Below are 11,018 nucleotides of genomic sequence, written 5' to 3'. Positions count from 1 at the left end.
TACTGTGTGTGTGTGTAGGAAGGTGCACAGGGTATAGTGTGTGCAGTGGGTACAGTGTGTGTGAATAGCATGCAGGGGATGTACTGTGTGTGTGTGTAGGAAGGTGCACAGGGTATAGTGTGTGCAGGGGGTATAGTGTGTGTCTGTGTAGGGTTGGCTCGGGAGTACAGTGTCTTTGTGCACGTGTAGGAATATGGTGTGTGGGGGGGTTGTGCAGGGCTGTACAGTTGGGGGCTGGGCGGGCGAGGGGGGTCGGTGCTTGGCAGCCACATAACCCGATACTTTGCCCCCACCCCAATTGATTTTCCCGCTGGGTCCATCCTGGCCCTGCGGCCAGGAATTCCTCCCAGTCCCCCCCGCCCAGCCTGGCAGGCGCCCCAGGAGCCGAGTTGGGCTGAGTGGGCGCTGCCCTGGGGCACGGAACAAGGGCTGCCAGTGTCCCTTCCCTCCCCCACTGCCGGGCGACCTGCCCTCCTGGTCACCCACCTCCCCCTGGGAACAATCCACAGGCTTGTTGGGCTCACGCTGCCTGGGGGCTGTGGTTGATGGGTCCCAAACGTGCCCAGCCCCCTCCTGATCTGTGCAGCCCCCAAACGTGCCCAGCCCCCTCCTGATCTGTGCAGCCCCCAAACGTGCCCAGCCCCCTCCTGTTCTGTGCAGCTCCCCCAAACGTGCCCAGCCCCCTCCTGATCTGTGCAGCCCCCAAACGTGCCCAGCCCCCTCCTGATCTGTGCAGCCCCCAGACGTGCCCAGCCCCCTCCTGATCTGTGCAGCCCCCAACCGTCCCGAGCCCCCTCCTGATCTGTTCAGCCCCCAAACGTGCCCAGCCCCCTCCTGTTCTGTGCAGCCCCCAAACGTGCCCAGCCCCCTCCTGTTCTGTGCAGCCCCCAAACGTGCCCAGCCCCTCCTGTTCTGTGCAGCCCCAAACGTGCCCAGCCCCTCCTGTTCTGTGCAGCCCCCAAAAGTGCCCAGCCCCCCTCGTGTTCTGTGCAGCTCCCCAAACGTGCCCAGCCCCCTCCTGATCTGTGCAGCCCCCAAACGTGCCCAGCCCCCTCCTGTTCTGTGCAGCTCCCCCAAACGTGCCCAGCCCCTCCTGATCTGTGCAGCCCCAAACGTGCCCAGCCCCCTCCTGATCTGTGCAGCTCCCCAGACGTGCCCAGCCCCTCCTGATCTGTGCAGCTCCCCAATCGTGCCCATCCCCCCTCCTGTTCTGTGCAGCCCCCAAACGTGCCCAGCCCCCTCCTGTTCTGTGCAGCCCCCAAACGTGCCCAGCCCCCTCCTGATCTGTGCAGCCCCCAAACGTGCCCAGCCCCCCTCCGGCTCGGTGCAGCCCCCGAACGTGCCCAGCCCCCTCCTGTTCTGTGCAGCCCCAAACGTGCCCAGCCCCTCCTGTTCTGTGCAGCCCCCAAACGTGCCCAGCCCTCCTGATCTGTGCAGCCCCGAACGTGCCCAGCCCCCTCCTGATCTGTGCAGCCCCAAACGTGCCCAGCCCCCTCCTGATCTGTGCAGCCCCAAACGTGCCCAGCCCCCTCCTGTTCTGTGCAGCTCCCAAACGTGCCCAGCCCCTCCTGATCTGTGCAGCCCCAAACGTGCCCAGCCCCCTCCTGTTCTGTGCAGCTCCCCCAACCGCGCCCCGCCCCCCCCTGATCTGTGCAGCCCCCAAACGTGCCCAGCCCCCTCCTGATCTGTGCAGCCCCCAGACGTGCCCAGCCCCCTCCTGATCTGTGCAGCCCCCAACCGTGCCCAGCCCCCCTCCTGATCTGTGCAGCCCCCAACCGTGCCCAGCCCCCTCCTGTTCTGTGCAGCCCCCAAACGTGCCCAGCCCCCTCCTGATCTGTGCAGCTCCCCCAGACGTGCCCCGCCCCCTCCTGTTCTGTGCAGCTCCCCAAACGTGCCCAGCCCCTCCTGATCTGTGCAGCCCCAAACGTGCCCAGCCCCTCCTGTTCTGTGCAGCCCCAAACGTGCCCAGCCCTCCTGATCTGTGCAGCCCCAAACGTGCCCAGCCCCTCCTGTTCTGTGCAGCTCCCCAAACGTGCCCAGCCCCTCCTGATCTGTGCAGCCCCAAACGTGCCCAGCCCCCTCCTGATCTGTGCAGCCCCCGAACGTGCCCAGCCCCCCTCCTGATCTGTGCAGCCCCAAACGTGCCCAGCCCCCTCCTGTTCTGTGCAGCTCCGCCAAACGTGCCCAGCCCTCCTGTTCTGTGCAGCCCCAAACGTGCCCAGCCCCCTCCTGATCTGTGCAGCCCCAAACGTGCCCAGCCCCCTCCTGATCTGTGCAGCCCCAAACGTGCCCAGCCCCCTCCTGATCTGTGCAGCCCCAAACGTGCCCAGCCCCTCCTGTTCTGTGCAGCCCCCAAACGTGCCCAGCCCCTCCTGTTCTGTGCAGCCCCAAACGTGCCCAGCCCCTCCTGTTCTGTGCAGCCCCAGACGTGCCCAGCCCCCTCCTGTTCTGTGCAGCCCCCAGACGTGCCCAGCCCCTCCTGTTCTGTGCAGCCCCAAACGTGCCCAGCCCCCTCCTGTTCTGTGCAGCCCCCAGACGTGCCCAGCCCCCTCCTGTTCTGTGCAGCTCCCCAGACGTGCCCAGCCCCTCCTGATCTGTGCAGCCTCCGAATGTGCCCAGGCTCTCCCACATTTTGTGTAGCCCCCCAGACATGCCCACCACCCCCATTTTGTACAGCTCCCTCTCTCCAGTTCGATGCTGTGATGCCCAGTGTGTAGGTTTGTGATGCTGCTGTGAGCTTCTGTGACGAAGTGGGACTGTTAATGTTTCCTCTGAATACTGTGTGGGTGCCTCAGTTTCCCCTATGCATTTCTTAAGTCTCTAGGTGGTGGGATAAAGGCCAGTGTGTATAAATCACCGACCCTCTGTCTCCTGGCAGCTAATGGCTGGGGCCCTTCCCCCCTGCAAGGGAATAGCTAAAGGTGAACAAAGATCAGGTGACCTCCTGGCCCGGGAAAGAGACAAAGCCCAGAGAGGAGGGGTTGGGGGGGTTCAGTTTGGAGCTGGCTGGGGATGGGAAGTGAGGGCAGACGGGGGTGTCTGGCTCGCTGGGCCCCAGAATGGACCCGGCCGAGGGGTCCCGTTCTCTGTACCTACAAGCTCTGTTTTAGACCCTGTTCCTGTCAGCGAATAAATCTCTGTGTTACTGGCTGGCTGAGAGTCACGTCTGACCGCGCAGTGAAGTGGGGGGGCAGGACCCTCTGGCTCCCCCAGGACCCCGCCTGGGGGACTCGCTGGGGGAAGCGCTCGGAGGGGCAGAGGAAGCTGAATGCTCCAAGGTCAGATCCAGCAGGTGAAGCCGTGGGAGCTTCTTGCCCTGCAGACAGGCTGCTCCGAGGGAGAGGAGGCTCCCCAGAGTCCTGCCTGGCTTGGTGGGGAGCAGATCCAGAGCAGCGCCCGGGAACTCCGTGACAGCTTCCCCATGGCAGTGCTGGGCTGGGGACCGGCTGTGGCCTAGAGGAGAGCGCCCCCTGCTTGCGGCTCCTTGTGCTGATAGTGCTAACCCTCCAGGAGCGGGTGTGGCTGGGGCCAAGGCCGAGGCCCCATCGGTGATGGTGTGACGGGGGCTGGGGTCTCTGTTCCCATCAGACAGATGGCTGGTGCTGGTGAGGCTCCTGTGGGTGAATGGCTGGCTCCAGCCCCACTCAGCTAATGGGCTCCCTGGTGCCCAGTGGAGACGTGGAGTTAATGGCTCCCTGGGCAGCTCCTTGCCAGCTGCTCCAGGGGCCCTGCGAGGCACGGCTGGGTTGCTGGGCGACACTTGCCTACTGGCAGAGCCAGGGCCTGCCTGCCCTGTCTGTGCTGGCTGGAGCCGGGCAGAGTTTGGGCGGGACGGAAGCTGGAGCGGGCGGGGAGGGGGCAGGGGCGGGGGAGGCAGCGAGACGAGGCCGGTAGCGTAACTGGCTCTGCAGCTGCAGCAGCCGGCGATCGGGACAGGCTGTCACTGGCGTCCCCGGCTCCAACAGCTGGGCCTGCCCGCGCCTGCCAGCATGAGCTCCAGGAAGCGGAGCTTCACCTTCGGGGCCTATGGAGGGTAGGTGCCCCCGCGCAGCCCCCGGCACCTGTGGGCAGGGAGGGGTCCCTGAGCCCCGCACACATGAGAGCAACGGAGCTGGGCAGAATGGATGGGGGCTGGGCAAAGTTGCTCATGCAGCTCTGTCAGTGCCCCTCACTCCCGACCCGCAGCCCCCTCCTAACCCAGATCTGGGCTCCCCCCAGTATCTCTGCCAGTGCCCCTTAATCCTGACCTGCACCCCCCTTCCTAGCCCAGCCCTGGGCTCCCCACACACAGCTCTGCTGGCCCCCCTTAATCTTGACCTGCAGCCCTGGGCTCCCCGCCACACCTAGCTCTGCGAGTCCTGACCTGCAGCCTATTTCCTGCCTGCTTCACTAGTCCAGTTCCGGCCACCCTTCCCCTGGTTCTGTGATCTCCCCATGCTGCTGCCCTGCGGCAGCACCTGCTAGTCCAGCTCTGCCCCTGCACTGTTGGTCGGGTCCATACCTGTGTGGCTCAGACAGGTGGGAGTGGGGGTGTCTCTTGCTTGACCGTGCAGGTGTTTGCACACACCAGGGAGCTAGACAGCAAGAGCCTGTGAGCTCTCCGCACTGGGTGCAAGGGGCTGGGCACGGGCCAGGTTCCAGCCTCTGAGGGTCTGGCTGAGCCGGGGGGTCTGTCTCACAGCCCCTGGGGACCAAGTACAGACAATTTGTGAGCGACAAGCGGGAGAACGAGTGTGGGATGGATGTGCCCACGCAACCACCTCCCAGCACTCAGAAAAGAACCAGAGATTGTACCACTCAGCAGTTTCCCTACAGGCAAGGAAGAGCCCACGACTCGCCGCAGGACTCCTGGGTTCTGTTCTCTGCCTGGCCACTGGCTCACCATGTGCCATCGGCAAGTTCCTTTTCTGGGCTCCCGTTTCCCGCTCAGACACTTGCCTTCCTCGTTCCCTTCTCTTGGTGCCCCGGGGTGGCGGGTGCTGGCGATGCCGCGAGTGGGCGTCCTGCACTGCCAGGATGGGTAAGAATGGTGTCCCTAGCCTCTGTTTGTCAGAGGATGGAGATGGATGGCAGGAGAGAGATCACTTGATCATTGCCTGTTAGGTTCACTCCCTCTGGGGCACCTGGCATTGGCCACTGTCGGTAGACAGATACTGGGCTAGATGGACCTTTGGTCTGACCCGGTACGGCCTCTCTTATGTTCTTATGAGAAGAGACCTAGGCTGAGCGCCAGACCAGTAGGTCAGTGACAGCTGGGGAATATAACCTGGGAGTCCTGCCTCTCAGCCCCTGCTCTAACCACTGGACCCCACTCCCTGCCTAGATTCAGTCCCTCTTCCCAACCAGCCCATCTGTGGTTGCCTCCTCTCTGGGCAGCGTCCCAGCTCGATGGGAGTCAGCCGTGAACAGGGCCAGGTAGAGGGATCTGTGGGGAGGAGGGCGCTTGCTGGGGCTGAGGGCTCAGCTGAGGTTTGGGGGTGCGCCTCGGGCTCTGGGAAGTGCTGGTGTCAGAGTCAAAGAGAATTTTTAAACCTCCTTCTGCATCTGTGCTCCAAAGACGGAGCGCTAGCGGCAGGGGCCGTGCTAGTCCCTCAGATGCTCGGGGCCATTCTGTAGAAATTCAGCCTGGCAAACTCATTTCACTTGCAACCTGGGGCAGGATTCAAACCCAGGTCCCTGCAAGAGAAAGGGGGAGGAGGCTGTTTGGTTTCTGAGAGCAGGGCCAGGAGCTGCCTAGAGCGACAACGGGAAGGTCCCTTGCGGCTGCCATGTGGGGGAAGGGTTTGCTGTGGGTTGAGGAGGGGATAGGGTCCCTTGCTGTCGTGAGTGCCCCCCAGCTGGGAGCGGGGCTGGCGGCCAGTGTCAGAATGTGGGTCCCAGCAGCGGGCTAGGAGCTGGCCCTGCAGAGTCAGCTGGGGGCAGGCTCCCGGCTCAGAGAGCTCAGCAGTGGACTGAGGTTGCACAGGGTGGGGATGGACTGGGCCAATAATCAGAGCTGGGGGGGGGCGGGGAGGGGATGGAGGGCCCAGCAGAGCTGGGGGCAGGGCGGGATAGCAGGGGAGGGAGGGGTCCCGGCAGAGCTGGGGGCAGGGGAGGCTGTGGGCAGGGGATGAAGGGACCTGGCAGAGCTGAGGGGTAGGGGGCTGTGGGCAGGATGGAGGGCCCAGCAGAGCTGGGGGGCAGGGCGGGGATAGCAGGGGGTGGGGATGGAGGGGCCCAGCAGAGCTGGGGGGCAGGGCGGGGATAGCAGGGTGTAGGGAAGGAGGGAGGGGCCCTGGCAAAGCTGGGGGCAGGGGCTGTGGGCAGGGGATGGAGGGCCCAGCAGAGCTGGGGGCAGGGCGGCGATAGCACAGGGTAGGGAAGGAGGAGGGGTCCCGGCAGAGCTGGGGGTGGGGATGAAGGGACCTGGCAGAGCTGAGGGGTGGGGCTGTGGGCAGGGGATGGAGGGGCCCAGCAGAGCTGGGGGCAGGGGAGGCTGTGGGCAGGGGATGGAGGGGCCCAGCAGAGCTGGGGGGCCGGGCGGGGATAGCAGGGGTAGGGAAGGAGGGAGGGGTCCCGGCAGAGCTGGGGGTGGGGGCTGTGGGCAGGGGATGGAGGCCCAGCAGAGCTGGGGCAGGCGGCGATAGCAGGGTAGGGAAGGAGGGAGGGTCCCGGCAGAGCTGGGGGTGGGGGGGCTGTGGGCAGGGGATGGAGGGCCCAGCAGAGCTGGGGGCAGGGGGCTGTGGGCAGGGGATGGAGGGCCCAGCAGAGCTGGGGGCAGGGGGCTGTGGGCGGGGATGGAGGGCCCAGCAGAGCTGGGGGCAGGGGGCTGTGGGCGGGGATGGAGGGCCCAGCAGAGCTGGGGGCAGGGGGCTGTGGGCGGGGATGGAGGCCCAGCAGAGCTGGGGGGTGGGGGGGGGCTGTGGGCAGGGGCTGGAGGGGCCCAGCAGAGCGGGGGGGGGGGGGGGGCTGTGGGCGGGGGATGGAGGGGCCCAGCAGAGCTGGGGGGGCAGGGGGGGCTGTGGGCGGGGATGGAGGGCCCAGCAGAGCTGGGGAGTGCAGGGGCTGTGGGCGGGGATGGAGGCCCAGCAGAGCTGGGGGCAGGGGGCTGTGGGCGGGGATGGAGGCCCAGCAGAGCTGAGGGGTAGGGGGCTGTGGGCAGGATGGAGGGGCCCAGCAGAGCTGGGGGCTGTGGGCGGGGATGGAGGGCCCAGCAGAGCTGGGGGCAGGGGGGCTGTGGGCGGGGATGGAGGGGCCCAGCAGAGCTGAGGGGTGGGGGCTGTGGGCGGGGATGGAGGGCCCAGCAGAGCTGGGGGCAGGGGGCTGTGGGCGGGGATGGAGGGCCCAGCAGAGCTGGGGGCCGCAGGGGCTGTGGGCGGGGATGGAGGGCCCAGCAGAGCTGGGGGGGCAGGGGGGGCTGTGGGCGGGGGATGGAGGGGCCCAGCAGAGCTGGGGGGTGCAGGGCAGGACTGAGGGGCACTGGCCGAGCTGCATGGTGCATGTGGTTCACGCAGCACTCGCCTGCCCCAGCTCGGGGCCGCCTGCCCCGGTGCTGTTTGCAGTGGTTTCCTCCTGCTGAATCGTGGCTGTCGGCCCCTTGTGAGGACTCAGCACATGGGCCCTGGCAGGGAGCTGCCCCGGGGGCTGGACAATGGGCCTGCTGCCTCGAGGCTGAGGGGCTTGGACCCAGCATTACGGGAGAGTCGCCTCCAAGCCCTGTGACACCTGGATGAGGAGTTCGGTGCCTCCTGGGGCTGGGCCCAGTCTGGGAGCCAGGGGGCAGGTGTCTGATGGGAGCCCCAGGGGGCTGGAGGATACTCATCAGGCAGCCTGGGGAGATTTGGCTGGAGGAGGCTAGTGTGTGCAGGGCAGTGGGAGGGAGGAGAGGATTGGGGGGGAAGTGCTGGGATGGGGGGCTGTGTTGTGCTTGGGGGGGGAGGTGCTGTGCTGGGGGCTGTGCTGGGGCTGTACTGTGCTAGGGAGCTGGGGCTGTGCTGGGGAGGTGCTGTGCTGGGGGCTGTGCTGTGCTGGGGGCTGTGCTGCGGGGGGGGCTGTGCTAGGGAGCTGGGGGGCTGTGCTGCGGGGGAGGGGCTGTGCTTGGGGAGATGGGGGGCTGTGCTGGGAGAAGGGGCTGAGCTGGGGATCTGTGCTGGGGGATGGGGGACTGGGCTGGGGGGCTACCTGGGGATGGGAGCTGCAGCGTTTCACCTCTGTTGCTTTGAGCCCTGCCCTGGTCAGCAGAGAGCCCTGGGAGGGCCCAGGCGTGTCTGACCACAGCTGAGTTGATTGGGGGTCAGACTGGCCTTATCGGTGCAGTCACTACTCGGTCCCTTGTTCGCCTTGGCTGAGGGGTGCAAGCTGATTGGACAGCCCCGGCCTGGCTCCTGGCCCTGCCTCGCCCGCCGGGCTCAGCCCCCGCCCTGGGGAACTGGCACCCTCCCTTGGGCAGGCACCTGGCAAGTCTTGTTCCCCCATTGCGCCTAGAAATCCCGTCTCTTGGGGTGGAGGTGGGAGTGGCTCTGAGCTCGCCCCCACTGTAGAGCTGGTGTTACAAGGGCTGGGGACTGGCTTCCTGGGAGCTCCCCCAGCCAGCGCTCTGATCTCCCCCGGCTGTGCCTCTGCTGAGAGATGTTGGAGCTAGACTGGGGGTGACGCTGACCCCATTGTCTACGACGCCCCCTAGCTGCCAGGCCAGAGACATGCCCCTAGTAATCCCTAGGGCAGAGCTTTGAGAATGGTCAGGGGTGGAGAATCCATCATGACCCCAGTGAATTGGTCCAATGGTTAATTACTGTCACTGGTAAAAATGTTCGCCTTAGTCTGAACGTGTCTCGCCTCTACTTCCTGCCACTGGGTCGGGGCAGAGCTGTCGCTGCCAGACTGACAAGCCCCTTAGGAAATATTTGTTCCCCACGTAAGTACTTACAGGCTGGGATCAAGTCAACCCCGAGCCTTCTCTTTCTTCGGCTAAATGGATGGAGCTCCGTGAGTCAGTCTCTATACGGCAGGTTTTCTAACCCAGTTTAATCATCCCCCTGGCTCTTCGCTGATCCCCCTCCAGTTTATCGGCATCCTCCTTGAGCTGTGGCTGGAGCCAGGATGCCAGGAGCAGGCGCCCCAGTGCCAAGCACAGAGGTAAATTAACCTCTCTGCTCCTCCTTGAGATACTTGAATGCATAACCCAGGTACCTGATTACCCTTTTGGCCAGGGTGTTGCCCTGGGAGCTCGTGTTCAGCTGATCATTCCCCATGACCCCCAGTCTTGTTCTGAAGGGCTGGGAATGGAGCCAGGCTAGGCTGGGCTGGGGGAGAAACGAAAATTCACCCTCATCTGGTTGGAATGTGTTTACTGCTCTGGGGCCGGGCTCACAGTGCTTTAGTTGCCAGGATACCCTGTTCCCTCTGTACATCCTCAGGGCTCAGGCACATTAGCACGTACCTGCCTCTCCAGGGCACCTTGCCTTGCAAATAGCACCAGAAAGGCTCCTCCATGCACCAGGTGGGGTGCGCACTGTTGCCTAGACAACTGCTGAGCACAGCTGTGCAATGCCTCGCACCAAGGCTGCCCCCCCACAGATGTGCACCTTGGCACTTGTGGGCACAGCCCCACATACTGAGCTCACTGGTGCGAACTCGGGGGCACTGCTGGGGGGTGATGTGCATTTTAGTCATTGCCCGGTGCCAGCTGGCGCACTGCGACTGCCCAGCCCAAGGGGCTCTCCCAGTTTATCCAGCTCCCCTAGGCTGGGAAGAACCCAGCTGTCTACACCGGCGGTTAGGTTGGCTTCACCGCACCACTCGCGGTGGATTGGTCACACCCCTGTGCGATGTCGCCGTGTCGGCCTCACTTAGAGCTGGGGCTAGACCCCAGAGCTCCTGCCTGCCAGCTTTGGCCGCTGCCCTGCACTGCCAGCTCCTTGCTCTTTGTACAGTGTCTCCAGCCCCAGCCCCAGCCAGCACACGCTGCACCGGGGCCAGCTCCAGGGGTTTGCTGCCCCAAGCAGCAAAAAGGGGAAAAATAAAAAGCCGCGATCTGCAGCTCTACCGCCGCCGCTTCAGTCTTCAGCGGCAATTCGCCGGCTGGTCCTTCGCTCCGAGAGGGAGTGAGGGACCCGCCGCTGAAGACCCAGCCGTGCTGCCCCTCACCGTTGGCCGCCCCAAGCAGCTGCTTGCTGGGCTGGTGCTGGAGCCGGTCCTGCGCTGCACTGCCCACTCAGTGCTAATGACAGAGGAATTGGCGCACCCGTAACACCCTCCTTTGCCCATCTTGCTGCCTGACCGAGAGTCCACGGCACTTGCGGGACTGGGAGACGTTGCCAAGTTTCTGTTAGCTGAGCTCAGCTGGCATTAGTGTGACCTGCTTCCAGTTCAGCATCAGTCTCGAGTGAGACCAGTAGCGACATAATCCCTCTGCCACCTTTCAGCTGGGGGCACTTGCTTTTCACCTTGAGGGCTGAGGCCTGATGCCTATGAGGAAAGCTGCCCCAGTTGAACTGCACTGAGCTAGTTAAATGGAGAAATCTCTTCCCCAGCAGAGCTCAGTATCTGCGGAGGGCCCGAGTCTGTTACAACCCCACTAGAGAGCTGCAGCAGCTCCTGCTTTTAGCTTTGGAGTCCCTGCTGGGTTCTCAGCGTCCGCCACTCTCACATGCATGCACTGAACCTGGTTTAACCCTTGTATAAATCAAGCTGAAGTGCTGTCAGCTATGGTTAAGCCAGTTTCAGTGCATCGGCATGAAGGAGTTCGCCCCAGTTTCAGTGCATTGATTTAGTTAAATTGTTGTCTCTTTGCTCATATAGACCAGGCCGAAGCTTCCGGTCCTGAGTCAAGAGCCCTGCCTGGGAAAGAGAAGGGCCCCTCCCAGGAGGCAGCCAGCAGCCCCAGAGACCCAGACCAAAGAGCCTTCCTCTCTGGGCCTTCAGCCCCCAGAGCCCTACAGGAGAACCTGGAAGTGAAACTACTGGAAACTCCCTAGTCTGGCTATTGACTGAGCCCAGGAAGATGCAGCCAGAGGGCATGGAGAAGAGTAAATGAGGAG

At 64.3% G+C, this 11,018-nt stretch overlaps 1 protein-coding gene across 3 annotated transcripts in view; it reads left to right on the top strand.

The window, feature by feature from the left end:
* The first annotated feature begins 3,916 nt into the window (after nt 1–3,916).
* Nucleotides 3,917–11,018, top strand: part of LOC120387851 (RAP1 GTPase activating protein) — a 186,651-nt gene continuing 179,549 nt past the window's right edge. For 2 of the 3 annotated variants that reach the window (XM_039509121.1, XM_039509119.1), the window contains exon 1: nt 3,917–4,033. In XM_039509121.1, coding sequence (XP_039365055.1) covers nt 3,990–4,033 — 44 coding nt within the window. In that variant the 5' untranslated portion in view covers nt 3,917–3,989. The remainder of the gene's footprint in view (nt 4,034–11,018) is intronic. The other variant, XM_039509122.1, reaches the window with a different exon arrangement.

The sequence above is a fragment of the Mauremys reevesii genome, linkage group 21 (genome assembly GCF_016161935.1).
Source record: "Mauremys reevesii isolate NIE-2019 linkage group 21, ASM1616193v1, whole genome shotgun sequence".
NCBI classification, from domain to species: domain Eukaryota; kingdom Metazoa; phylum Chordata; order Testudines; family Geoemydidae; genus Mauremys; species Mauremys reevesii.
This window is presented reverse-complemented; position numbering and strand designations above follow the sequence as displayed.